The 27,639-nt window shown below is 59.7% G+C and overlaps 2 protein-coding genes across 17 annotated transcripts; both read left to right on the top strand.

Moving 5' to 3' along the window:
* Positions 1–844: 844 nt before the first annotated feature.
* LAMB2 (laminin subunit beta 2) lies at positions 845–17,273 on the top strand. 2 transcript variants are annotated; one of them, XM_055558673.1, is made up of 34 exons: positions 845–977; positions 1,069–1,157; positions 1,279–1,451; positions 1,536–1,671; positions 1,754–1,827; positions 2,224–2,412; positions 2,510–2,573; positions 2,791–2,993; positions 3,082–3,202; positions 3,880–4,068; positions 4,274–4,453; positions 4,573–4,685; positions 4,937–5,016; positions 5,105–5,237; positions 5,420–5,578; positions 5,658–5,785; positions 9,842–9,974; positions 10,158–10,350; positions 10,428–10,571; positions 10,791–11,022; positions 11,106–11,269; positions 11,356–11,580; positions 11,672–11,889; positions 11,988–12,084; positions 12,181–12,553; positions 12,636–12,820; positions 12,894–13,135; positions 13,213–13,561; positions 13,892–14,099; positions 14,197–14,338; positions 14,421–14,597; positions 14,689–14,848; positions 14,930–15,543; positions 17,064–17,273. In XM_055558673.1, exons 2-33 carry the CDS (start codon positions 1,070–1,072, stop codon positions 15,064–15,066), a joined length of 5,409 nt encoding a protein of 1,802 aa, XP_055414648.1. In that variant the 5' UTR covers positions 845–977; position 1,069; the 3' UTR covers positions 15,067–15,543; positions 17,064–17,273. The 2 variants fall into 2 exon arrangements, with proteins under 2 accessions (XP_055414648.1, XP_055414646.1); XM_055558671.1 differs by having other exon boundaries at positions 902–1,157.
* On the top strand, positions 17,193–26,783 carry USP19 (ubiquitin specific peptidase 19). Of its 15 annotated transcripts, XM_055558675.1 has the most exons (27): positions 17,193–17,323; positions 17,593–17,631; positions 17,814–17,942; positions 18,028–18,161; positions 18,242–18,544; positions 18,665–18,887; positions 19,014–19,170; positions 19,258–19,329; positions 19,435–19,550; positions 19,652–19,872; positions 19,956–20,151; positions 20,228–20,361; positions 20,459–20,617; positions 20,702–20,812; positions 21,266–21,376; positions 21,461–21,562; positions 22,274–22,414; positions 22,516–22,634; positions 22,839–22,976; positions 23,072–23,385; positions 23,485–23,595; positions 23,688–23,904; positions 23,986–24,138; positions 24,235–24,395; positions 24,476–24,654; positions 25,635–25,891; positions 26,285–26,783. In XM_055558675.1, the coding sequence occupies exons 1-26, from the start codon at positions 17,200–17,202 to the stop codon at positions 25,860–25,862; spliced, it is 4,092 nt and encodes a 1,363-aa protein (XP_055414650.1). In that variant the 5' UTR covers positions 17,193–17,199; the 3' UTR covers positions 25,863–25,891; positions 26,285–26,783. The 15 variants fall into 15 exon arrangements, with proteins under 15 accessions (XP_055414650.1, XP_055414658.1, XP_055414661.1 ...); XM_055558683.1 differs by lacking the exon at positions 25,635–25,891; XM_055558686.1 differs by lacking the exon at positions 25,635–25,891 and having other exon boundaries at positions 19,658–19,872.
* Positions 26,784–27,639: the final 856 nt, after the last annotated feature.

Consider the following 27,639-nt stretch of genomic DNA (forward strand, 5'->3'; position numbering starts at 1 on the left):
TAACTGGTGAACCTTGATGTTTCCCCTAAAGAACCTCAGCTTTTTTCCCTGGGCCTGCCACTCCAGGGTACTCTCCAGCTGACTCAAGACAGTAGGCGCAGATGTAGCAAGCTCAAAGTTGTCCCGACAGGGCCCTACAGACCCCGGAGTCTGGTCCCCGCCGAGGTCCCAGGGGCCTGGGTGGGGCACACGCGCTCCCGCAGCCCGCATTCCAAGCCCGGATCTGGGCGCTCCCGGCGGGCCGAAACGTCCGGAGTGGATGAATAGCCGGAAGATCTGGATTCACTCGCTACCGCTCTGGTCTGTTGTCGGTGCCCAGCTCCCTTTTTCATATCAGGAAACAGTTCTTCTCATGCCTACTTGTTGTAGTGACTGGGGGAGGCAGAGACCCTGGACAGGGGATGGCCTTTCTCCACCTCTCCCAAACCCTCATGTTGTCCTGTCCTTCCGGTCAGGCTGTCCTAAAGCTTCTCACAGTCCCGGAAGAGGGGAGCTTGGCACCCTGAGTGCGCCTTTCCACCGCCCCCCTGATGCTGGAGCCCTGGGACTGAAAAGCCTAAGTGATGGAGATGCGCATAGCACCGAGGACACTGGGGACACGGTCTCCATGGCCCCTTGAGGTCTCCAAGATGACACTCCTCTCCTTGGCTTATGCCACAACCCCTACTTGGTTTGTCCCTGAACTACAGTGGCCTAGGACCCCAAACCCCAGTGTTCCCCTGGCTTTGTGCAGACCTGGGCCTGGGGGCACAATAAAGGTTTCCAGGTGAGCTGGTCTGTGTCTAGTTTCTAGAGTGAGAGTTCCCAGAGAGGTAGGGGTTTTCTGTATGAAGCTGCGCTCCCGCCCGAGATCCGCTCCATGCTTTACTTCCTGCCATACTTCCCAACTTTGCTCAAAGTCGCTGGACTCCGCGCTAGTGGAGGGACCGCTGGACCGACAGAGGACCGAGTCGGGAATCAGCCAAGGACCCACACAGGCAGAGTCAACATGGGACCCCAAGGGAGGGGATAGGAGGGCACGGGCCCCAGGCCTCTCGTCCCCCATCATCCTCTTCCTCTCCTCTTCAGGATGGAGTGGGTCGCAGCAGGGGGACGAGGGAGGGACCTGCCGGGACAGCCTGGGCCCTGGCAGCTTCAGCTGGGCCTGCTGCTGAGCGGTGAGAGGGCCTGGTGAAGGCCTGGCGGGGATGGGATGTGATGGTGGGTCCTGGGGTAGCTGGATCAGGGGCTGCGGGGAGTGGGATAGTGTAGCAGAACCAGCTGACCCCCTGTTCCCAGTGCTGGTCACCACCCTGGCCCAGGCCCCAGCCCTGGATGTGCCAAGCTGTTCTCGGGGAAGCTGCTACCCTGCCACAGGCGACCTGCTGGTGGGCCGCGCTGACAGACTGACTGCCTCCTCCACCTGTGGTTTGCGCGGCCCCCAGCCCTACTGCATCGTCAGTCACCTGCAGGTGGGACTGGGGTAGAGGTGGGGCGCCGAGTCAGGATGGACTAGCAGTGGCTGAGACATTGACCCTGACCCTGATCCGACCCAGGATGAGAAGAAATGCTTTCTGTGTGACTCCCGGCGCCCCTTCTCTGCCAGAGACAACCCAAACAGCCATCGCATCCAGAATGTAGTTACCAGCTTTGCACCACAGCGCCGGGCAGCCTGGTGGCAGTCAGAGAATGGTGAGGCTGCGGGTGGGGTATGGGGGGAGCAGGGCTGCCCACCAAGTAGCCTCAAGGCCCTGACCTCTGACTCCTGCCCCAGGTGTCCCCATGGTCACCATCCAGCTGGACTTGGAGGCTGAGTTCCATTTCACACACCTCATCATGACCTTCAAGGTGCCCGCATGTCTGGGAGCCTGCTTGAAGCACCCTGCTTGGCTCCCCAGTGCCCATGAACAGAGTCCCAGATCTTCAGTCCAGCCTCTCTGTACTCATACGCTGTGCCCTGGCTAGATGGGAGGCCCTTTCACCTCCCACAGTTCTGTTGCCTCCCACCTCCAGGCCTGTGTACACGCTGCTCCAATCCCAGGCTGGATCAGGCGCTGTCTCCCTGGGGCTCCTGACTTCCCCACTCAGGGTGGCTTTCCTTCCCGATTCTTTCTTGGCTCACTTTGGTCACCCCTACCTCTCCATGAGCTGCTTGAGAGCAGGCCCCAGCTGGACAGGGTTCTTGACAGGCCTGGGCTGGACTTGGGTCCTGGTGCCCGCTGATGAGCCGTGCTCCCTACCCAGACATTTCGCCCCGCTGCCATGCTGGTGGAGCGCTCGGCTGACTTTGGACGCACGTGGCGCGTGTACCGCTATTTCTCCTATGACTGTGCGGCAGACTTCCCTGGAGTCCCGCTAGCCCCACCACGGCATTGGGACGATGTTGTCTGTGAGTCCCGCTACTCAGAGATTGAGCCATCCACTGAAGGCGAGGTGAGGGCTGGCCTCTGGGCTTGGGGCAGAGAGGGGGCACGGTGGGCGTGCCCTTGGACACAGGTCCAGTGTCTGCAATGCCTCCATGCCCTCCCAGGTCATCTATCGGGTGCTGGACCCTGCCATCCCCATTCCAGACCCCTACAGCCCACGGATCCAGAGTGAGTGCTCCCTTCTCTGAGCCTGGCACAGTCCCAGAGTCCGGCTGCTAACTATCTGGGGCCTCGGGAGCTATTTTGGGTGTTTCCTAGGGCAGGTGCCAAGTCCAGTTTAGCTCATACAGCTAGAGACAGGAGGTCTCCCAAGGTGACCTTGGCAGCTTCAGCCCCCTGGCTGGGTGTGGGCCAGTGGGTTCCCAGTCTTCTTCCCTCTGCTTAGACCTGCTGAAGATCACCAACTTGCGGGTAAACCTGACACGGCTACACACACTTGGGGACAACCTGCTTGACCCCCGGCGGGAGATCCGCGAGAAGTACTATTACGCCCTCTATGAGCTGGTCGTGCGTGGCAACTGCTTCTGCTACGGACACGCCTCACAGTGTGCGCCCGCCCCGGGGGCACCAGCCCACGCTGAGGGCATGGTGAGAGCCTTCGGCTGGCTGAGCTGGGCTGTGGGCAGGGGCGGGCCCGGCTGGGCCGTGCTGACCACTCGCCTGCCCACCCTCCTAGGTTCATGGGGCCTGCGTCTGCAAACACAACACTCGCGGCCTTAACTGTGAGCAGTGTCAGGATTTCTATCACGACTTGCCCTGGCACCCGGCTGAGGACCGCCACAGTCATGCCTGCAGGAGTGAGTGAGACCCCAGCCCCCACTGCCCCAAAACTCTGTGGCCTGGCTGTGCCCTGGGTACAACCTAGAGATGGTTGGTTAAGTCCCTAACACCTAGATTGTGTCTGAAGGGTATCAGGAAGAAATTCCCTGGTGGCCCAGTGGTTAGGACTCAGCGCTTTCACTGCCAGGACCTGGGTTCAATCCCTGGTCAGGGAACTAAGATCCTGCAAACCATGAGGCGTGGCCAAAAAAAAAAAAAAAAGATTTGTGAAGGGGCCTTCCTTGGTGGCTCAGATGGTTAAAGAAACTTCCTGTGATGCAGGAGACCTGGGTTTGACCCTGGGTCAGGAAGATCCCTTAGAGAAGGAAATGGCAACCCACTCCAGTATTCTTGCTGGAGAATTCCATGGGCAGGGAAGCCTGGTGGGCTACGGTCCATGGGGTTGCAAAGAGTCAGACACAACTGAGCAACTAACACTTTCACTTTTCATCCTGGTCTCGATGCCCCCAGGGACTCCTTCAACCCTTCTCAACAGCGTGCTCTGATGAGGGGCCCAGTAGAAAGCCGAACCCCCACCCACAAATTCTGGCCGGTGGCAGGGACCTAAGGTGGCACTGGGGGTCCCTAAGTCCCTTCCTCTCAGGGCACGGTCCCTCCAGTGACCTTTGCCCTCTCTTCCTTCCCCTCTCCCAAGAGTGCGAGTGCCACGGGCACGCCCACAGCTGTCACTTCGACATGGCCATATACCTGGCATCCGGCAATGTGAGCGGAGGCGTGTGTGATGGGTGTCAGCACAACACAGCCGGGCGCCAGTGTGAGCTCTGCCGGCCCTTCTTCTACCGGGACCCAACCAAGGACCTGCGCGACCCTGCTGTGTGCCGCTGTAAGGCGGGAACTGAACCCTGGAGCAGGAAGGCTGTCCCCGGATTAGAGCGGAGGATGTGCCAGACTATGGCCAAGTTGCAGAGATTTGGGGTGGAGGGTGGGGGAGTGGTGGGGCCAGACTGGGAATCTAGGGTGGGGCTTGAGACTTGACTGGTGCTGGGCTCATTGGCCTAGGGTAACTCTGCACTTGTTTGTGCCCCCAGCCTGTGACTGTGACCCCATGGGTTCCCAAGACGGGGGCCGCTGTGATCCCCACGATGACCCTGCCCTGGGGCTGGTCTCGGGCCAGTGTCGCTGCAAAGAACACGTGGTGGGCTCTCGCTGCCAGCAGTGCCGCGACGGCTTCTTTGGGCTCAGCGCCAGCAACCCCCTGGGCTGCCAGCGTATGTGCCTCCTGTCCTGATTCCAGTCCTGACCTTGACCCTGGACCTCTTACCCTTGACCCAGCCAGACATGAGCACTGCCCCAGCTCCCCACAGTGCTGATGTCTCCTTCCCTGCAGGATGTCAGTGTGACCCACGGGGCACGGTGCCGGGGGGTACCCCTTGTGACCGCAACAGCGGAGCCTGTTTCTGCAAGCGTCTGGTGACCGGCCAGGGCTGCAACCGCTGCCTGGTGCGACTGGAGGGGGGCCGGAGTTCTGCGCTTGTCCTCAGAGCACAGGGCTGGGGGGTGGTGTCCATGCCCCCCTGGGTGGGTGCTGAGGGCTTAGGGCCTGAACCTGGGTGAGAGGCCAAGGGTGGGAGCCAGTGGTCTGGGGGCCATGCTTTCCCCAAGGAGTGTAGAGGCTGAGAGTCATCATCGGACTCTCTGCTGGGCAGAGAGGGGAGTCTGTTTCGGGCCCTCAGCAACCTCTTGTCCCGCAGCCTGGCCACTGGGGGCTGAGCCACGACCTGCTCGGCTGCCGTCCATGTGACTGCGACATCGGTGGTGCCCTGGATCCCCAGTGAGTGCTGTATAAGGGGCCCTGGGTGGGCGGGGAGAGAATCCTGGGCAGGAGGGCGGAGCCTCTGGAGTAACCACGTGTTCCCCAGGTGCAACGAGGCCACGGGTCAGTGCCGCTGCCGCCAGCACATGGTGGGGCGACGCTGCGAGCAGGTGCGGCCTGGTTACTTCCGGCCCTTCCTTGACCACCTAACTTGGGAGGCTGAGGAACCCCGGGGGCAGGTAAGCGGGGGCACTGTTGTGGGGCAGGGCATGGATGGCACTATGGATGGAGAGGCTGGGTTATGGGTGGCGCCTGGTGGAGGGAGGGTGTCTGCCTTGAGCAGGGCCTCCACTGGAGAGCTGGGGCCTGGGGACAGGCTGTGGCAGAAGAGCCCCCCACCCCCGGCTGCATTGCCTCTCAGGTGCTCGATGTGGTGGAGCGTCTGGCAACCCCTGGGGGCACTCCATCTTGGACCGGCCCGGGCTTTGTTAGGCTGCGGGAAGGCCAGGTGCTGGAGTTCATGGTGGCCTCTGTACCAAGAGCCATGGACTACGACGTGCTGCTGCGCTTGGAGCCCCAGGTTAGATCCTGCAACACCTAACCCAGAGCTCACCCTCTGCACGTGGGAGCACCTCCTCCATCATCCCGTGTCCCCCCAGGTGCCAGAGCAGTGGGCGGAGATGGAACTGACCGTGCAGCGTCCAGGGCCTGTGTCTGCCCGCAGCCCATGTGGGCACGTGCTGCCCCAAGACGACCACATCCCAGGGACCCTGCAGCCAGGCAGCAGGTGAGGACGCTAGTGGGAGCACCTACCACTGTTTGGAGGGCGGGTTGTGGGTCAGCCCTCCGCTCCCACTGCTCATTCATCTGTTCCTTTGAGTGCCTGTTCCTCCTGGCTGCTGTTTGCCGATGCTGCTGGGCATGGTGTGGCTCAGAGGAAGGAAGTAGAGAGAACCAGGCCTGCTCCTTCAGGGGCCCAAGTTCCAGAGGCCAAGGCAGGAATGGAGGGGAGCCCATTCAGTGTCAGGATGGGGGGTGCCTGTAGGGGCTTGGGAGGGTGTCAGAGTGCTCTGAGCAGGGATGTAACTGGCCTGATTAAGGTTTTTATTATATTGGGGGGTTCGTATTTGTTTCATGGATCTTTTTTTTTTAATCATTATTTCTTTTAAACTTTTTATCATGTAAAAATAGAAATCAAATCCCTTATGATTATACAGTGGAAGTGAGAAATAGATTTAAGGGCCTAGATCTGATAGATAGAGTGCCTGATGAACTATGGACGGAGGTTCGTGACATTGTACAGGAGACAGGGATCAAGACCATCCCCATGGAAAAGAAATGCAAAGAAGCAAAATGGCTGTCTGGGGAGGCCTTACAAATAGCTGTGAAAAGAAGAGAAGCGAAAAGCAAAGGAGAAAAGGAAAGATATAAGCATCTGAATGCAGAGTTCCAAAGAATAGCAAGAAGAGATAAGAAAGCCTTCTTCAGCGATCAATGCAAAGAAATAGAGGAAAACAACAGAATGGGAAAGACTAGAGATCTCTTCAAGAAAATTAGAGATACCAAGGGAACATTTCATGCAAAGATGGGCTCGATAAAGGACAGAAATGGTATGGACCTAACAGAAGCAGAAGATATTAAAAAGAGATGGCAAGAATACACAGAAGAACTGTACAAAAAAGATCTTCATGACCCAGATAATCACGATGGTGTGATCACTCACCTAGAGCCAGACATCCTGGAATGTGAAGTCAAGCGGGCCTTAGAAAGCATCACTATGAACAAAGCTAGTGGAGGTGATGGAATTCCAGTGGAGCTATTCCAAATCCTGAAAGATGATGCTGTGAAAGTGCTGCACTCAATTTGCCAGCAAATTTGGAAAACTCAGCAGTGGCCACAGGACTGGAAAAGGTCAGTTTTCATTCCAATCCCAAAGAAAGGCAATGCCAAAGAATGCTCAAACTATTGCACAATTGCACTCATCTCACATGCTAGTAAAGTAATGCTCAAAATTCTCCAAGCCAGGCTTCAGCAATATGTGAACTGTGAACTTCCTGATGTTCAAGCTGGTTTTAGAAAAGACAGAGGAACCAGAGATCAAATTGCCAATATCCACTGGATCATGGAAAAAGCAAGAGAGTTCCAGAAAAACATCTATTTCTGCTTTGTTGACTATGCCAAAGCCTTTGACTGTGTGGATCACAATAAACTGTGGAAAATTCTGAAAGAGATGGAAATACCAGACCACATGATCTGCCTCTTGAGAAATCTGTATGCAGGTCAGGAAGCAACAGTTAGAACTGGACATGCAACAACAGACTGGTTCCAAATAGGAAAAGGAGTGCATCAAGGCTGTATATTGTCACCCTGCTTATTTAACTTCTATGCAGAGTACATCATGAGAAACGCTGGACTGGAGGAAGCACAAGCTGGAATCAAGATTGCCAGGAGAAATATCAATAACCTCAGATACGCAGATGACACCACCCTTATGGCAGAAAGTGAAGAGGAACTAAAAAGCCTCTTGATGAAAGTGAAAGTGGAGAGTGAAAAAGTTGGCTTAAAGCTCAACATTCAGAAAATGAAGATCATGGCATCCGGTCCCATCACTTCATGGGAAACAGATAGGGAAACAGTGGAAACAGTGTCAGACTTTATTTTTGGGGGCTCCAAAATCACTGCAGATGGTGACTGCAGCCATGAAATTAAAAGACGCTTACTCCTTGGAAGGAAAGTTATGACCAACCTAGATAGCATATTCAAAAGTAGAGACATTACTTTGCCAACAAAGGTTCATCTAGTCAAGGCTATAGTTTTTCCTGTGGTCATGTATGGATGTGAGAGTTGGACTGTGAAGAAGGCTGAGTGCCGAAGAATTGATGCTTTTGAACTGTGGTGTTGGAGAAGACTCTTGAGAGGCCCCTTGGACTGCAAGGAGATCCAACCAGTCCATTCTGAAGGAGATCAGCCCTGGGATTTCTTTGGAAGGAATGATGCTAAAGCTGAAACTCCAGTACTTTGGCCACCTCATGCGAAGAGTTGACTCATTGGAAAAGACTCTGATGCTGGGAGGGATTGGGGGCAGGAGGAGAAGGGGACGACAGAGGATGAGATGGCTGGATGGCATCGCTGACTCGATGGATGTGAGTCTGAATGAACTCCGGGAGTTGGTGATGGACAGGGAGGCCTGGCGTGCTGCGATTCATGGGGTCACAAAGAGTCGGACATGACTGAGCGACTGAACTGAACTGAAAAATAGAAATACATAGAAGCAGAGAGAATAGCATAATGAGCCTGGCTGTACCCACCATGGACATTTGGCCAACTTTACATTTAACAAAGACTCCTCTGGTTTCCCAGTGGAGGATAGACCTAAAGGGCCCAGGTGGAAGGTGGGAGCTCTGCTAGAAGTTACTGAGTTAGCCGAGTGACAGCAGGCTGGACACAGGTGTAGCAGTTGAGGTGGCAAGGAGAGGACGTTTCCATAGGGTTCTGGTGGCAGAGCTGACAGGTTAGACATGTAGGAAAGGGAGAAAACGTGGAAAGGTGACTCCAGGGTTTGGGGCTTGGGCGTCTGGGTGGCATGGGCTCTTTTCTGAGATGGAGACCTAGCGGGGAGCACTTCTGAGATGCTGAGACATGAGGGGACAAGGCCAGGGGTGGTTGGATTTGTGTGTCTGGAATTACTGGAGGGCTCACGTTGGAGATGTAAGACTTATCTGTAAAGAGGTGGTTCTCAATTAAATGACCAGAAAAAGGAAGGAGGAGCAGAAGCAAGCTTTGGGGTACTCTAGTGTTAGAACCCAGTAGAGAGGGAGCAGCTGGGGGATGGGGAGAAGTCAGGAGTCTGGACAAGGTCCCAGAAACTGAGAAGAGCGTCTGAGGAAGGAAGGCGTACGGTTCTCACTGCATGCTGCTGGACGCCTCAGCAGATAAGAATAGAGAAGTAGCCGCTGGGTTTGGCTACAGGGAGGTCACCGGTGACCTTGGGACAGGCCGACTGCATGGCGTGTTGGGACACAGGCTCCCTGGGAGTGGGAGGCTTAGAGAGTGGACGCAGTGACTATGGTTACATTTTAGGGCTGTGTTGGGCAGGAGAACAAAGACAGAGCAGCAGCTGAGGGAGACCTGAATCTTGAGTAAAGATTTTTTCAGGGAGAATCGAAGAAGAACCCTAGGGTGCGTTTAGAAGCTGCTGGGAATGACCTGGGGCAGGGGGAGGCGATGCAGTCTTGGTGAAGAGGAGCCTTGGTCAAAGGTTGGAGGTGGTGGTTGGAGGAAGCGTAAAAAGGACATGGGGCGAAAACTGGAAAGTATTAAGGACTGATGGTGAAGCTGAAACTCCAATACTCTGGCCACCTGATGTGAAGAACTGACTCAGAAAAAAACCTTGATTCTGGGAAAGATCGAAGGCAGGACGAGAAGGGGATGCCAGAGGATGAGATGGTTGGATGGCATCACCGACTCGATGGACATGAGTCTGAGTAAACTCCAGGAGTTGGTGATGAACAGGGAAGCCTGGCATGCTGCAGTCCTTGGGGTCACAAAGAGTCGGGCACAACTGGGCAACTGAACTGAACTGAATATTTGTGCCAGGGAAATGCTGTGGGGTTGCAAGGCCATATGGAGTATTTTCAGCACAGGCGATGATCCCAGTGAAGGCACGTTTATGGGAATCTTCTATACAGATTCTCTGCCTGGCTGTCAGCTGTGGCCCAGACAGTGGCCCAGTGCAGTCTGTTTCTTGGCCAGTGGTTTGGTTGCTGGGTGTGGCATGGGGAGGCCCAAGAAGATGCATACGGGAACCCTGGGTGACCCCCATACCTGTCCTCCCCTACCCCAGGCACATGGTGTTTCCCAGACCTGTCTGCCTGGAGCCTGGCATCTCCTACAAGCTACATCTCAAGCTGGTGCGAACAGGAGGAAGTGCCCAGCCTGAGGCCCCCTATTCCGGAGCCAGCCTACTCATTGACTCGGTGAACACCTCCCTCTTCCCATACCTACCAAGATGGTGGGGCCTGTGGGCTGGGTCCCATAGTGGTGGCCGGATGGATGGGGCTGGGGATGGAACAGGCAGGTCTGGGGGGACCCAGCTTCGTGTCCTGGTGGTCCCACGTGGTCCAGGCTCTGAACCGCACTCTTCCTTCTCATCTCTCAAGCTGGTGCTGCTGCCCCGTGTCCTGGTGCTGGAGATGTTTAGCGGGGGTGACGCAGCCTCTCTGGAGCGCCGGGCCACCTTTGAACGCTACCGCTGCCACGAGGAGGGTTTGATGCCCAGCAAGCCCCTTCCTTCTGAGGCCTGTGCCCCACTCCTCATCAGCCTGTCCACGCTGCTCTACAACGGAGCCCTGCGTGAGTGTGTGTGGTGTGGCTGGTGGGGCGGAGGTGTGGGGGCTCAGCCTGACCTGCCCTGTTCCCTCTCCCAACAGCCTGTCAGTGTGACCCCCAGGGCTCCCTGAGCTCCGAGTGCAACCCCCATGGCGGTCAGTGCCGGTGCAAACCTGCAGTGGTTGGGCGCCGCTGTGACCTCTGTGCCCCTGGCTACTATGGCTTTGGCCCCACGGGTTGTCAAGGTATTCACCGGCCTCATCCCTCCAGTTGTCTGCCCCCCTCCCCACTACTGTCCTTCCTCCTTTTTCTGGCGCTACTTCTTCCTTCTCATTCTGGCTTCGGACCCCACATCCTCAGCCCTGATCACTTGACCTTCTCTTCCATCCCCTGACCTTCCACTCTGACCTCACCCAGCTTCCCCTCAAAGCCCCTCCCTGGCTCAGTCTCCGCCTTGCCCCCAGCCTGCCACTGCAGCCCCGAGGGGGCGCTCAGCGGCCTGTGTGATGCCACCAGTGGGCAGTGCCCCTGCCGAGCTGGTGCCTTTGGGCTTCGCTGTGACCGCTGCCAACGAGGCCAGTGGGGGTTCCCGAGCTGCCGGCCCTGTGTCTGCCACGGGCACGCAGATGAGTGCGACCCCAACACTGGCACTTGCCTGGGCTGCCGGGACCACACTGGGGGTGAGCACTGTGAAAGGTGAGCCTGGAGCAGCCGTGGACGAGCGGGTGGGTAGGCATGCCACTCAGGGAGGATGCAGCGTTTCCCTCTCCTCCCTGCAGGTGCATTGCTGGCTTCCATGGGGACCCCCGGCTGCCCTACGGGGGCCAGTGCCGGCCCTGCCCCTGCCCCGAAGGCCCCGGGAGCCGGCGGCACTTTGCTACTTCCTGCCACAGGGATGGGTACTCGCAGCAGGTTGTGTGCCACTGCCGGGCAGGCTACACAGGTGAGTGAGGAGGTTCAGGCGCGGGACCAGGGTGGAGCAGCTGGGCTGAGCACTCACGCCTCCCCCCACCCTCCGACCGTGGGCAGGGCTGCGATGCGAAGCTTGTGCCCCCGGGCACTTTGGGGACCCATTAAGGCCAGGCGGCGGGTGCCAACCATGCGAGTGCAGTGGGAACATTGACCCCACGGACCCGGATGCCTGTGACCCCCACTCGGGGCAATGCCTGCGCTGCTTACACCACACGGAGGGGCCGCGCTGTGCCCACTGCAAGCCTGGCTTCCATGGGCAGGCTGCCCGACAGAGCTGTCACCGTGAGTGTGGGGATGGGAGGGGACCACTGGGTGGGGCTCCCCTTGACTGGTGTGCACCCCTTGACTGGTGTTCCCATCTCGGCTGGCACAGGCTGTACCTGCAACCTGCTGGGCACAGATCCCCGGCAGTGCCCATCCACTGACCGCTGCAACTGTGACCCAAGCAGTGGGCAGTGCCCATGCCTCCCCAACGTCCAGGGCCTGAGCTGTGACCGCTGTGCCCCCAACTTCTGGAACCTCACCAGTGGCCGTGGCTGCCAGCCCTGTGCCTGCCACCCGAGCCGAGCCAGAGGCCCCGCATGCGACGAGGTAGGGCACTTCCTGTGGACCCCTGGGTGGGTGAGGCCAGCTGTCTGCCTCCGGTCTCGGCTCTGCACCTGATTGACCTCTGCCTGTTCCCACTCTAGTTCACAGGCCAGTGCCACTGCCGTGCTGGTTTCGGTGGACGGACCTGTTCTGAGTGCCAGGAGCTCCACTGGGGAGACCCTGGGTTGCAGTGCCGAGGTGAGGGGGCTAGAGGGGCCAGAGTAGATGGGGGGGGTGCTTCCCAGGATGCTCCACTGGCACCCTGACCCTGTGGTCTGTCCTTTGCCCACACAGCCTGTGACTGTGACCCTCGTGGGATAGATACACCTCAGTGTCATCGTTCCACGGGCCACTGCAGCTGCCGCCCCGGCGTGTCTGGCGTGCGCTGCGACCAGTGTGCCCGTGGCTTCTCGGGAGTCTTTCCCACCTGCCATCCCTGCCACGCGTGCTTTGGGGACTGGGACCGCGTGGTGCAGGATCTGGCGGCCCGCACACGGCGCCTGGAGCAGTGGACGCAAGAGCTGCAGCAGACGGGCGTGCTGGGTGCCTTTGAGAGCAGCTTCCGGCACCTGCAGGAGAAGCTGGGCACTGTGCAGGGCATCGTGGCTGCCCGAAATGCCTCCGCCGCCTCCACTGCACAGCTCGTGGAGGCCACAGAGGAGCTGCGGTGCGGACGAGTCCGAGGATGAGTGGTGGGATGGGGCAGGGGCCCAACGCGCCAGGGCTGAATTCTGTATCACTTCACACAGGCGCGAAATCGGGGAGGCCACGGAGCACCTGACCCGGCTGGAGGCTGAGCTTACAGACGTGCAGGATGACAATTTCAACGCCAACCACGCACTGAGTAGTCTAGAGCGAGACTGGCTTGCACTTAATCTCACGCTGCGGCAGCTTGACCAGCATCTGGACCTGCTCAAGCATTCAAACTTCCTGGGTGAGTTGGTGACCCCCGAGGCAGTTGGATCAGGGTGGATCTTCAGCTGACTGCCCGCCTCTGCCCAACTCAGGTGCCTATGACACCATCCGCCAGGCCCACAGCCTGTCTGCAGAGGCAGAACGCCGTGCCAACATGTCGGCCCTGATAGTGCCCAGCCCTGTGAGCAACTCAGCAGACACCCGGCACCGGACAGAGTCCCTGATGAGTGCCCGGAGGGAGGATTTCAACCGCAGGCACATAGCCAACCAGCGGGCCCTGGGCGAGCTCTCTGCCCATACCCACGCCCTGAGTCTGACAGGCATCAACGAACTGGTAAGGCTCAGTGTGGGGTGGGACATGTGGGTGTGGCTGTTCCTTCCCCCAGCCCTGACTTGTTCTGTGCCTGGCAGGTGTGTGGGTCCCCAGGAGATGCGCCCTGTGCTACGAGCCCCTGCGGGGGTGCTGGCTGCCGGGATGAGGAGGGGGAGCCCCGCTGTGGGGGCCTCAGCTGCAGTGGGGCAGCAGCCATGGCGGACCTGGCGCTGGGTCGGGCCCGCCACACACAGGCAGAGCTGCAGCGGGCGTTGGCAGAAGGAGGTGGCATCCTCAGCCAGGTAGCTGAAACCCGTCGACAGGCAGGCGAGGCCCAGCAGCGGGCCCAGGCAGCCCTGGACAAGGCTCATGCGTCCAGGGGCCAGGTGGAGCAGGCCAACCAGGAACTGCGGCAACTTATCCAGAATGTGAAAGACTTCCTCAGCCGTGAGCCTCCCTGTGGCCCAGGCCACGTGGTGTTTCCCTTGTGTCTGTGTTCATACTTGAGTCAGAGCCCACACAGCACCTCTGTTTGTGACCACCATTGGGCAGGGACTCAGGATGTGTGGACCCCGAGCCCTGCCTTTATGTCATCCCAAAGTCCATGGCCCCAAATCTGTGTCCCATGTAGAGTCCTGTCCTTGTGGTTACTAGCTTCTGGTTACTGTCCTTCTGCCTGCTAGCAAATCCATACCCCATGTGTGGTCTCTGAGTCCATACTCCCACGTGTCCCTGTGCCCAAGCTCTGACCTTAAGTCCTTGCCTGTGTCCCCACAGAGGAGGGGGCTGACCCTGATAGCATTGAGATGGTGGCCACCCGGGTGCTAGAACTCTCCATCCCAGCATCGCCTGAGCAGATCCAGCAGCTGGCGGGTGAGATTGCAGAGAGGGTCCGGAGCCTGGCAGATGTGGACACAATCCTGGCGCGCACTGTGGGAGACGTGCGCCGGGCCGAGCAGCTCCTGAACGATGCGCGGCGGGCACGGTCTGATCCCCAACCTTGGACCCTCCTGCACCCCCGCTGCCCCCTCCTTGACACCTGATCCTGATACTGGCAGGTTCTGACTCCCTCTCTTCCCCAGGAGCCGGGCTGAGGGTGAGAAACAGAAGGCAGAGACAGTCCAGGCAGCACTGGAGGAGGCCCAGCGGGCACAGGGTGCTGCTCAGGGTGCCATCCAGGGGGCAGTGGTTGACACACAGGACACAGAGCAGACCCTACACCAGGTGTGGCCTCCCTGGACACCAGTGGGGCCAGGTTAGGAGCACACCGCGTAAACCCCTTTAATCCTGGGCCCACCCACGGCAGGTGCAGGAGAGGATGGCAGGTGCCGAGCAGGCACTGAGCTCCGCAGGTGAGCGGGCTCAGCAACTGGATGGTCTCCTGGAGGCTCTGAAACTGAAGCGAGCAGGGAATAGCCTGGCAGCCTCGAGTGCCGAAGAAACGGCTGGCATTGCCCAGGATCGTGCCCGGGAAGCTGAACAGGTGCGTTGAGGCAGAGCCAGATGGAAGGGCTGGGGACCGAGGCTGGGCCTCCACTGGGCCACCACCCAGCCCCCGGCTTCTACATCCACAGCTGCTGCAGGGCCCCCTGGGGGACCAGTACCAGACAGTGAGGGCCCTGGCTGAGCGCAAGGCCCAGGGTGTGCTGGCTGCGCAGGCGCGGGCAGAGCAACTGCGGGACGAGGCTCGGGGCTTGTTGCAGGCCGCTCAAGACAAGCTGCAGCGGCTGCAAGGTGAGGATGGGGGTGGGAGGGCCCCAGAAAGGTGAGGCTCTCTGGGAGAAGGACCCTTCATCTGATACCCGTCTCTGCCAGAGCTGGAAGGCACTTATGAGGAGAATGAGCGGGCGCTGGAGGGCAAAGCGGCTCAGCTGGACGGGCTGGAGGCCAGGATGCGCAGTGTGCTTCAGGCCATCAACTTGCAGGTCCAGATCTACAACACCTGCCAGTGACCCCTGCCCGAGGCGCCCCCCGGTCCCTAGCCTTACCCCGCACGCATGATCGCCTGTGCATGAACAGTCCTCAGCCTGGCAAGGCCCCCCCCAATAAACCAGTGTGAATTCCCGGGTGTGGTCTGGACTCTGATTTGGGGAGGGCGGGGTCTCTGGGAGGAGTCTGTAGAGGCGGCCACCCACCGGGCCCCAGCGAGGCCCAGGCACCGGAGCCCCGCCCCCTCCGCTCGGCCCGCCCCCGGAGCTGCCCGGCGCCGCGTGCCCGCTCCCGCCGGATGTGCGTCACCGGTCCTGCGTGCAGCCACCCGCGGCCGTAACTGGAAGTCGAAACAAAACAAGCAGCTGAGGTGGTGGCGGCGGCGCCGGGACGGGGGAGGGGCGCGCCGGAACCGGAACCGACCTGACGCCGGAACCGGAACCGAGAGCGGGTTGCCAAGGCCCGAAGAGGGCTGGCGGCGGTGGCGGCGGCCTCGCTCGGTGAGTGGGGCTGGCCGCTGCTCGCCTGTCGCGCCGGAGCGGGGAGGCCGCAACGCGGGCCCGGGGCGGCCTGTTCAAGGTCACGGGCCGTCCAGTCTCCACCCCTCGAGTCTGGCGGCCTGCAGGGCCCACTGCTGCAGGCGGGGCCGTTACACTCAGCCTGTGGCCGGCCGGCCGTCTCCGAGAGGGCTGGCGGCGAGTGAGGGCGGCTTCCTAGAGGAGGTGGTGGTGGGCCCGGGGTTCGGAGGCTGGAACTGGGTCGCAGCCCGGCTGGGGCGCTGGTCTGTGGTCAGTAACCCGGCGCGGCCGGATTAGGCTACCTTGGGTCTCTAGGCAGCCCCTTTCTCTCCTCAACGTCCCAAGAGGATAGGGGAGGGACGCGACCTTCAGCTGGGGCATGGGAGCAAAGAGGCGGAGGCTGTCCATCCCTCGACTCTGGATCTGTCGTCATTGGAGATCCAGCCCACCAGTCCACATCTGACCCGTAGAAGAATCTCTTCCCGCCCCCGACATTTCCCCCCATTCACCTCCCCCGCCTCCACACTCACACTGGGGAACACAGACTGGTCACTATCTGTCCTGCCACTGTCTCAGGCCGTGCTGGGGGCTGCCAGGGATCCTGGATACACGCCTTCTTCATCCCCACCCTCATCTTAGTTTTGAGAACTTTATATTGGGTGGAGAAACAGCCCAGAATCCCTTTGTGGGTCTGTGGGAAAGTGGGTAGAAGTCTCTGGCTGAGAGCTGATGAGGGGGCGGACCTGGGAAGGAAGGGGATAATGTCTGTTTCAGGGCGCCTTGAGGTGAAGATATTGCTGAAAGGGAAGTGTGACATCCGAATACCCTTTTCACCTTAGCTTTTGCAAGACCCTCTCTGCATAGGACAGCAGCTGGAGAGCAGAATCTCTTCAGACGTAGGGAAAAAAGAAAACAAAAGCAAGCAGTGCATAGAACCAGGTTCAGAGAAGGGTGGAAACTGTCATGTGGCAGGTGGGGCACCTTAACCTGAAGACCGTGCCTGGGCAGTGGTAGCACCTGGGCTGGGCCTGTTTTCAGCTACAATGCCTGGTCCTCCTGCTGTTTAATTGTCTGTCTCCTTTCCTGGCTTCCTCCTCCACCTCCTACTTCTCGGGTGGTGACTAAGCAGCCAGTGAGAGTGAAGGAAAAGTGAGCACCCTGTTCAGAGCGCCAGCCCTGTGGGCTGGAGCCATGGCTCGTCTCCAGATTGATGGAGGAGCCTGGTCCCAGGCCATGGCTGCCCTGACCTGGCTCCTCCTCAGTGAGGCTTCTTTCTCTGTGGGTCTGTGTGGCAGCATCTAGGAGGCTCAGCCAGAAGTGGTTGCTCCTACGTGCATTATTTAGTCCCCCTTAGGCATCGTCTGAGAGTAGCCAGGGATGCCTCAGGTATTGGAGAGACACTGCTCTGGAGGGTTAGAAATGTCCTAGGTTGCCGAGCCCTGGGTGTAACCAGGGAGCAAACTCCGGCCCTTGGTAGTGATCACTGGTCCCCTTCTCGTTAGGCTGTCTGTTCCTTGCTGGAGAATTTGTCCACAAAGAGTTGCCAAGATAGCTGGGCCAGGAAGAAAGCGTCGTAGCCCTGACCCAGACGCCGTTGCCGACCCCGGGGCACTCTGGCTGTCGACCAAGCGGCTCAAGATGTCTGGTGGGGCCAGCGCCACAGGCCCAAGGAGAGGGCCCCCAGGACTGGAGGAGGCAACCAGTAAGAAAAAGCAGAAGGATCGAGCAAACCAGGAGAGCAAAGACGGCGATCCTAGGAGAGGTGGGAGTGGCATTCCTGGAGCCTTTGTGGCCTTCTCCTCCTCCCTTCCTATTGAACATACACATGGGGGGTTTGGGAGACGACTCTTTTTGTTCTTCCTTCCATCCTCATCTGATGCTGAGAGATGGATCAGTGGCAGGCTGGGTACAGCATCAGCTTTGAAGTTTGTAGTACTTGACTGAAGTCCTCAACATGGTGTTTGATGGGGTGTTCGAGTCTCGGAGGCTACCTGTCCATCTTCGTTTCCCTGTTCTTTCCTTTGTTGTCAGGGTCAGCATTCACTCCTCGGGAGGAGCAGACCAAAGAGGGTGAGTAAAGAATAGGCCTTTTGGATGCTAGAGTGCTTTGGTTGGTGGGAGAGTGGTGGTGGGCGCTGTGGGGGTATAGCCCTTGTCTAGAGCAGTTCCGTTAGGGCTGGTGTCTGGTACCTGCTGATCCTCACCAGAAGCTCACCGAGACCCTCACAGTCTTTTGGTCACTCCCTGTATAGACTTAGGGCTCGATTGGAGGCAGAGTGCTGATGAGGTGATTGTCAAGCTGCGCGTGGGAACCGGTCCCGTGCGGCTGGAGGAAGTTGACGCTGCTTTCACAGACACGGACTGTGTGCTGCGGCTCCCAGGTACGTCCCTCTGCTCCGAGGCCAGCAGTGTATGTGAGCCCCTTGATATCCCCTGCCCCAGCTGACTCCTCCACTCTGTTGCCAGATGGTCGGCAGTGGGGTGGTGTTTTCTATGCCGAGATAGAGAGTTCTTGCACCAAAGTGCAGGCTCGCAAAGGTGGCCTCCTGCAGCTGTCACTGCCCAAGAAGGTGCCTCTGCTTACGTGGCCCTCTCTGCTGGTAAGTCCCAGAGTGGTGGGAGGGGAGAGGCAGGGATCCCCAGTGTAGTTGACAGAGCCTGACTGCTATATCTCTGGCAGAAGAAACCTCTAGGGACCCAGGAGTTGGTGCCAGGGTTGCGGTGCCAGGAGAATGGGCAGGAGCCATCTCCCGTTGCCCTGGAGCCAGGCCCTGAGCCCCGGCGGGCTAAGCAGGAGGCCCGCAACCAGAAGCGGGCCCAGGGCCGTGGTGAGGTAGGCGCTGGGGCTGGTCCTGGGGCCCAGGCAGGGCCCAGCGCCAAGAGGGCCGTGCATCTCCGCAGAGGGCCAGAGGGGGAAGGGCCCAGAGATGGCCCTGGGCCTCGGGGTGATGCCCCCCAATTCCTGGCTGAGCCGGCCACCCAGGTGAGAGTGGGGTGCCTGCTTGGGGATTGGGAGGTGAGGGGGAAGGGTGTGGACTCCAGTGGAGAGGGAGCCGCACGCCAGACCCAAGGCTGATCCTGCCCATGATCTCGCCATGAATAGGCTGAGGCTGAGGAACAGCTCCGTGTACCACCACTGACCCCCCAGACCTGCCTCCTGGGCTCAGAGGAGAATCTAGCACTTTTGACAGGAAAGAAGGCAGCAGCCCCCAGGAGCGACCCAGTGTCCCCTACTGTGGCCCGGAGCAGAGACCCTGAGAAGGACGATCGTTCCAAGGAGGAGATGGCAGTGGCCACAGATGCTGCAGCCTTGGTGGATGGTAAAGGTGGGGCTGGGGTTGGGCAGGCCGAGCTCGAGCTGCAAGGTGGGTGGGTGAGTGTGTGGGCAGGGAGTAGAATAGGAACAGGTTGGAACTTGTCCTGGGTGGCATTGAGCTGTGGTCTCAATATAGAGCCCGAGTCCACGGTGAACCTGGCATTTGTCAAGAATGATTCGTACGAGAAGGGGCCGGACTCAGTGGTGGTGCACGTGTACGTGAAGGAAATCCGCAGGGACACCTCTCGAGTGCTCTTCCGTGAGCAGGACTTCACGCTTATCTTCCAGACCAGGTGGGTGGGTGGGCAGACCCGGGGCAGACAGTGTGCTTCAGGCAGGGCAGTGTGCCTCACGCTCTTTCTCGTGCCCTGCCCCTGCAGGGACGGAAACTTCCTGAGACTGCATCCGGGCTGTGGACCCCACACCATCTTCCGTTGGCAGGTGAAGCTCAGGTGGGTGGTGCCCAGCCCCGCCCCTCTGCCTGTCCTGCTGCTCTGCAGTCCATGTCCCTGGGCCGTCTGGCCACCGGAGGCCCTGAGTGCAACCTTCCCCTGCAGGAACCTGATCGAGCCCGAGCAGTGCACCTTCTGCTTCACGGCCTCGCGCATCGACATCTGCCTCCGCAAGCGGCAGAGCCAGCGCTGGGGGGGCCTGGAGGCCCCGGCTGCACGAGGTCTGCCCACGAGCTCCTTTCATTGCCTGGTCCTTGGGACCTGGACCCCCACCCCCTGCCACATGCTGCTAACCACCAGCCCCCCATTCCCCCTTTTTAAGGTGCAGTGGGTGGTGCAAAGGTCGCCGTGCCGACAGGTCCATCCCCCCTGGATTCAGCCCCACCGGGAGGTACACCCCATCCCTTGACAGGCCAGGAGGAAGCCCGGGCCGTGGAGAAGGAGAAACCCAAGGCTCGATCTGAGGACACAGGCCTCGATGGGGTGGCCACCCGCACCCCCATGGAGCATGTAGCCCCAAAGTCAGAGCCACACCTGGCGTCGGTGAGAATCTTGGGGTGCAGAGGGCTAGGGCTGGAGGCTGGAGAGCTCAGGGCTGCTCTCTCATGCTTCTCTTGCTCCCACAGCCCAAGCCCACATGTATGGTGCCTCCAATGCCCCACAGCCCGGTGAGTGGAGACAGTGTGGAGGAAGAGGAGGAGGAAGAGAAGAAGGTGTGTCTGCCAGGCTTCACCGGCCTCGTCAACCTAGGCAACACCTGCTTCATGAACAGCGTCATTCAGTCTCTGTCTAACACGCGGGAGCTGCGGGACTTCTTCCATGGTGAGAGCAGCACCTGGAGCCCGGGGACAGGGGACACTTGCCCCCGCTCACATCTCTGCTGGGCTGCTGTCCCTAGACCGCTCCTTCGAGGCTGAGATCAACTACAACAACCCGCTGGGGACTGGTGGGCGTCTGGCCATCGGTTTTGCTGTGCTGCTCCGGGCGCTGTGGAAGGGCACCCACCATGCCTTCCAGCCCTCCAAGTTGAAGGTGATCTGTGGCCACTCCTCCCCTTTCCTGGAGAGGGCAGGGAGGGCCAGCCAGCCGGTGCTGGGGCTCCGGGCTCACACCTTGCCCATGTATCCAGGCCATCGTGGCGAGCAAGGCCAGCCAGTTCACAGGCTATGCCCAGCACGATGCCCAGGAGTTCATGGCTTTCCTGCTGGATGGGCTGCACGAGGACTTGAACCGCATTCAGAATAAGCCCTACACGGAGACTGTGGACTCAGATGGGCGGCCTGATGAGGTCAGAGTTGGGGGCAGAGGTGCGCCTGTGTCCAGCCCGTCCCGGCCCCCGGATCTCCTCGGCCCTCACCACTTTGCTCCTCAGGTGGTGGCTGAGGAAGCCTGGCAGCGGCACAAGATGAGGAACGACTCTTTCATCGTGGACCTGTTTCAGGGCCAGTACAAGTCGAAGTTGGTGTGCCCCGTGTGTGCAAAGGTGTGACAGGCTCCCTAGAAAGAAAGGCACCCCCCAGCTTGTCCTGGTTAGCCTACTCAGAATGGGCTCAGAGGCACAGGTACCTTTAGGTGCTGCAGAGCACAGTTTGGGCAAAGAAGCTTGGGGGAGGCCTCAGGCCCTGTGGGCTGCAGAGGTCAGGCTGCAAGGGCTTCCTGACTGAGGGGAAAGCACTCTTTGGGTGACCTGAGATGGAGCTGGGTATGGGAAAAATTGGAAAGGCACATGGGAGGGGCCTGGCGGAGCAGGCCTCCAGTGTCAGAAACAGGGATCCTTCTCTCCTGCCGGTTCTCCTGGTCTATCCAACATTCTCAGCCTGAGGCTGGGCGGTGAGGCCCGAGAGCCATCCTCGGGCCTGGATCGGGCGCTCTGGGCACCAGCAGCCTGCCCCTCCACTCCCTGTGCGGCCACCCAGTGGTACCTGTGCATTTGCAGGTCTCCATCACTTTTGACCCGTTCCTGTACCTGCCAGTGCCCTTGCCCCAGAAGCAAAAGGTTCTCCCTGTCTTCTATTTCGCCCGGGAGCCCCACAGCAAGCCCATCAAGGTGAGAACTTGGCCTGTACTTCCGGGCTACGGCCTTAGACCCTGGCCTCCCTCCCCGACGGACACTCTCCTCTTGTCACCACAGTTTCTGGTGAGCGTCAGCAAAGAGAACTCCAGTGCGAGCGAAGTGTTGGACTCCCTATCTCAGAGTGTCCATGTGAAGCCTGAGAACCTGCGTCTGGCTGAGGTGTGTCTGTCCTTCCCTGCCCCTTCTGCACAGGGACGTGTGTCTGTGTTCGCAGCACACAGATAACATGTGTGCAGTTGTTAGCATCTGTATGTGTCCACGCAGACGTGCATGTGACCACAGACAGGTGGGGTGCTGCAGGATGAGGCGTGGTTGAAACCAGGCACTTGGGTGGTGCACGTGAGGTGCCCTCAGTTCCCTGCCATCATCTGAATATATTCCCCCTCTTGGTGGTGGCCCCCAGCTGCTCTTCTTTAGATAAGGACCTTGGGCCACAGGACTAGCCGTCCACCAGCTCTGGTTCTTCTGCATCGTGCTTCTCCCTCCTGTTTTCCCCGATCTGTGTGCTGCTGCCTGGCAGTGTCCTGTTTCTCAGCGGGGTAGAGGTTGGGGCACACTTCTTGGAAGGTGGCCCCTCCAGAGTAACCACGTTGCAGTCTGCACAGGGCCCACGGGGGTGACAGCAGGGTTGAGGCCCTTGGTGTGGAAAGCTGGTACAGTTCATAGCTGTCCCAATCCTGATCTTGCATCCTCTGTATGCACCAGGCTCCTTACTCCATTGGGCACTGAGGCTGCTGCCAGTGGAGGCACATATTTCTTATCCCTGACAAGTCCCCAGTGACCCAAGATCAAGGCCAGATCTTGTGGTTTGGAGCAGGGCTAGGGGAAGCGCTCGTCCTCACATCGGATCTGTGTGTTCTCTATCCCCAGGTGATTAAGAATCGCTTCCACCGTGTGTTCCTGCCCTCCCACTCACTGGACACCGTGTCCCCGTCCGACACACTCCTCTGCTTCGAGTTGCTGTCCCCAGAGTTGGCCAAGGAGCGGGTGGTGGTGCTAGAGGTACAACAGGTGAGTAGGGGCCACCCCGCTGACCCAGGGTCCTGGGGGGGGTGGGCAGGGATGGCCTGCCTGCCCCGCCTGCCCTCGCTGAGCCAGGCCACCCACCCCAGCGCCCCCAGGTGCCCAGCATCCCCATCTCCAAGTGTGCAGCCTGCCAGCGGAAGCAGCAGTCAGAGGATGAGAAGCTGAAGCGCTGTACCCGGTGCTACCGCGTGGGCTACTGCAACCAGTGAGGACTCCCACACACAACCGTGTTGCCCCGTCCCTGCTCCTGCTTCCACCTGCCATCCTCCTTCTTCACGTAAAACCTGGGTGTCTTAAGTCCTCTACCTTCCCCATCTGCCGCCACTCTCCCAGACCCCTGGGGAAGCTGGGCTGGCCCTGGTGCAGAGGTAGGGCTGAAGCCCCTTTCTTCCTTCCACTTTCCTTCCAGGCTCTGTCAGAAAACTCACTGGCCTGACCACAAGGGCCTCTGCCGCCCCGAGAACATCGGCTACCCCTTCCTGGTTAGTGTCCCCGCCTCACGCCTCACCTACGCCCGTCTTGCTCAGCTGCTAGAGGGCTATGCCCGGTAAGTGCCCAGGACCTGGGTTAAGGCGGGGTGGAAGGCAGAGGCGCCAGCCATGCTGGTCGGGATTCTTACTGGCTTTTGCGGCCCGTCGCCAGGTACTCTGTGAGTGTGTTCCAGCCGCCCTTCCAGCCCGGCCGCATGGCCTTGGAGTCCCAGGGCCCTGGCTGCACCACGCTACTCTCCACTAGCTCCCTGGAGGCCGGGGACAGTGACAGGGACCCCATTCAGCCACCAGAGCTCCAGTTGGTGACCCCTGTGGCTGAGGGGGACACTGGGGCCACCCGGGCATGGGCATCCCCTGATCGGGGCCCTGTGCCCAGCACCAGCGGCATTTCTTCTGAGATGGTGGCCAGTGGGCCTGTTGAAGTTGGCGCCTTGACTGTTGGTGAGAGGGTGTCCCGGCCTGAAGGTAAAAGTCTGCTAAAAGGCTCTGGGGTAGGGAAGGTAGGGGAGAGCTGGTTCAGGCCCTGGTAGACAGGAAAGCTCTGATTATCGTGTCCTTTCTCAGCTGCTGTGCCTGGGTACCAACACCCAAGTGAAGCCCTGAGTGCCCACACTCCCCAGTTCTTCATCTACAGAATTGATGCGTCCAACCGAGAGCAGCGGCTAGAGGACAAAGGTTGTCTGAGGCCGGCAGGCGGGGGAGCCCTGGCGTGGGTTGGGCTGGCGGCTCCCCACAGCAGTGTGACTCCCCTCCCTGCCCGTTTTCAGGAGACGTCCCACTGGAGCTGGGAGACGACTGCAGCCTGGCCCTGGTCTGGCGCAACAACGAGCGCCTGCAGGAGTTCGTGCTGGTGGCCTCCAAGGAGCTGGAGTGCGCCGAGGACCCTGGGTCTGCCGGCGAGGCTGCCCGCGCCGGCCACTTCACGCTGGACCAGTGCCTCAACCTCTTCACACGGCCGGAGGTGTTGGCACCCGAGGAGGCTTGGTGAGGCCAGGGTGGCCGGCAGGTGGGGGGCGGGGGCGCCAGGCGCTCTGCCGCCCCTGACCGTGCCCCATCCGCCCTCAGGTACTGCCCGCAGTGCAAACAGCACCGCGAGGCCTCCAAGCAGCTGCTGCTGTGGCGCCTGCCCAGCGTGCTCATCGTGCAGCTCAAGCGCTTCTCCTTCCGCAGCTTCATCTGGCGCGACAAGATCAACGACCTGGTGGAGTTCCCCGTCCGGTGAGCCAGGGCCCTGCTGCCTGCGGTCAGGGCTGGTGGCGGCGGCTGGGAGGGGCACCTGCTGACCGGCTGACCACTCTCGGGCTGGCCCCGCAGGAACCTGGACCTGGGCAAGTTCTGTATTGGTCAGAAAGAGGAGCAGCTGCCCAGCTATGACCTGTACGCCGTCATCAACCACTACGGGGGCATGATTGGCGGCCACTACACCGCCTGCGCACGCCTGCCCAACGACCGCAGCAGCCAGCGCAGCGACGTGGGTGAGGGCACACACGCCGACAGGACGGACGGGAGGGGCGGTGGCGCAGGCCCTGTTCACACTCTCCCCGCCTTGCCGTAGGCTGGCGCCTGTTCGACGATAGCACGGTGACAACGGTAGACGAGAGCCAGGTGGTGACGCGTTACGCCTATGTCCTCTTCTACCGCCGGCGGAACTCTCCCGTGGAGAGGCCCCCCCGGGCAGGTCACTCTGAGCACCACCCTGACCTGGGCCCTGCAGCTGAGTCAGCTGCCAGCCAGGTGAGGCACGGGGAGGCTTCGCAGGCTAGGGGGGCCCAACTCTCAGATGTTGGGGGGCGGCGCATAGAGCACAGCTTCTTCTCCTTCAGCCCCTAAAGCCCTGGCTTTTTAAGCCGCAGATGGGGTTCCCTTACATTGCAGCCTTAGCCAGAGCCATTATTGGCTGTAGGGACACTTACAGAGGCACATACACACCAACACGTGGCCAGGGGTGTGTGCATCAAATACAGGCCAGGAGCTGCTACAGACTTGACCGGGCTGTGAATGGACTGTACCCAGCACTCCCAGCTTTCCCTCTGCTGCTCCCCACACGCTGGCCCACAGACCCTCCCTTATGACTGTCCCTGAGTTCTGACATGCACTCAGGCCAGGGCTGCGCCAGCAGTCCATAGCCTTGTGTGGCCGTCCCCCTCTCTGAGGTGGGCATCTGTTCCTGCTGGGCCTTCAGGATCTTCTGTCTCTCTTGCTGACGTGGGTCCCAGGCCTGGTTGGTGGGCACAGCCCCAACTCTTTCCTGGACTAGTCTCCTCCTGGCGCTGCTCTCCCTTGAGCCCTCTATGCGCAGACTCTGAGACTGTGATCAGGATGTGATCACACTGTGAGCCGGGAGATGACTCTGGGCTTGGCACTTATGTCCTCCATGAGCCAGTCTCCTCTGTGGGGAGCCTGGGCTAAAACACTGACCGGCTAACCCCCAACACTAACTGCACCCCAGCGGGAAGCTGCATGTCCACTGGGGGGTGTCCTGAGGCCACAGGGCCTTCAGGGTTCACCTGTCATGGTTGGTGCTCTGTCTCAACAACCCAGCGAGTGACCCACTTGGCTCCTGCCTGCCCTCTGTGCCGCCTGACCTGGGATGTAGGGGGTTAGTGCCAGTTACCTTGGGTGGGACTGTTGTGGCCAGGGGTCTTAGGGACACTGGGTCTCCCTCCCCACTCACCCCTGCCCTGGGCGCTGATGGCCGTTTCCGCACACCGTAGGCTTCCCGGATTTGGCAGGAGCTGGAGGCCGAGGAAGAGCCGGTACCCGAGGGGCCTGCGCCTCTGGGTCCCTGGGGGCCCCAAGACTGGGTGGGCCCCCCGCCACGTGGCCCTACCACACCAGACGAGGGCTGTCTCCGATACTTTGTTCTGGGCACCGTGGCAGCTTTGGTGGCCCTTGTGCTCAACGTGTTCTATCCTCTGGTATCCCAGAGCCCTTGGAGATGAGCTCACCGGCAGGCAGCTGCTGTGAGCTGGTACACCTACCTTCCCCACCAGGCCATGCCTGCCTCTGTGGTGGGGACTGACTTGGGGCTCAGTGGGTGCCTCTGAGGGGACAGGGTGGGGACTGTGGCTCTTGGAGGGGCAGAGCATCCCAGGGTGGGTATCCCGTCCAGCCGTCTGTCCATTTGTCCTGCTGCTCCTACCCTTGACCTGGGGCTTAGCCCTATCCAAGCAGTTTCTTGTATTTAAAGTGTTAATAAAGCTAGACTGTTCAGGCCCGATCTCGTCTCTCTGTCTCAACGCCGCTGCTGTCTGCGCCTGCCTTGGGGCCCTCCCCTGGGTGCCAGGGCTCCAAGCCAGCACCCCCGGGATGCCAGGCGGCATACTGGGCAGCCCCCAACCCCTGTCCTCATATTCTGTTGCAGGGACTAGGCCCTGGCCAGGCCCCCGAGGTGGCCCCCACGCGGACAGCCCCTGAACGCTTCGCCCCCCCTGTGGACCGCCCAGCCCCCACCTACAGCAACATGGAGGAGGTCGATTAGCAGGTCCCTGGCTGGTGGGGGGACTGGGTTTGTGGGATCTCCCCCAGAGGGCCAGCGCTTTGCCGCTTCTCCTTCTCTAACCTAGAGGACACTGGCTTCGTCAATGGGGAGTTGGGGGGATGATTTGAGGGTGGAAGCCTCACAAGTTGGGACCTCTTGTCACCTTGACCCATCCCCCCACCCCAACCAGTGGGCCTTGGCTTCTCCAGCCACCCCCAGTGCTGCGTGGTTTGATTCTCAGTTGTACCTTCGGTTCTTTCTCACTCGCATTATAAACGTTATAATTTTATTCTAAAAAACTGTAATTTTTTTTTTTTTTGGCATTTTGGAAGTGATTGCTGCTGTTTAAATATATTTTAAAAATAAATGACAAATAAGCAGACTTAGTCACTGTGATACACTAGGTCCTGTGGCCACCTCCCCTTTGCAGCATCTGTGTGTGTGTGTGTGTGAGAGAGAGAGAGAGAGAGAGTGAGTGAGTGTGTGTCAAAGATCCTGTAAAGTGCTCTGGTCTGAGGAAAGATGATGAGGTTCCAGTTCAGGCCCTTTGGGTCATAAAGCCAAGCCCCCAGCGCCAGCAGATGTTTGGGGCCTGACTTCTGCCCTTTGAGTCCACTGATTCTGAGTCCTGCCTGGAGGCAGCTATGGTTGGCAACATCAGTACCTCAGACCCAAGAGGTGGACTCTACCCCATGAAACTCCAGAAGCTGACAGCATGGAGTAAAAGGTGTAGGCACTGGGGCTGACAACCAGATAGCAGGTCAGGAAGGACTTATTGAGGAACAGGAAGGACATGTGGGTGGAGGGAAGTCCCTCCTTTTCTCAGGTATTTCTTTGCTGTAGTTTGCAAAACATCTGGATCCCTTGGGAGAATAGAGCAGGAAAAAAACTGGGTTTGGGGGAAGGAGACCCTGCTCCAAAAGGATAGGCAGAGAGGACCAGAGCTAATCTTGGCTGGCTTCCTGTGGAAGGGAGGGTGCAGGCCCCTGCCAGGCCATTTCCTCCCTTGATTCCCTGAGACTGGCTTCTGGCAGGTATCCCAGGCTGTTTGCCCACAGTGGGTCAGCAGGCTTGTCCCAGCACACTTGCCTTTGTGCACACATACTGCAAGGCAAGGGCAAGTCTCGTGAGACTTCCGTCTCCAACTGCACAGGGTTAGGAGTGGGTATCTCCAGCTGGAGGGGGATGGGGAACAACAAAATAGTCATAGGCAGGTGTTCAAGCAAGCCAGAAAGAGT

This window comes from Bubalus kerabau, chromosome 20 (assembly GCF_029407905.1).
Source record: "Bubalus kerabau isolate K-KA32 ecotype Philippines breed swamp buffalo chromosome 20, PCC_UOA_SB_1v2, whole genome shotgun sequence".
Classification (NCBI taxonomy): domain Eukaryota; kingdom Metazoa; phylum Chordata; class Mammalia; order Artiodactyla; family Bovidae; genus Bubalus; species Bubalus kerabau.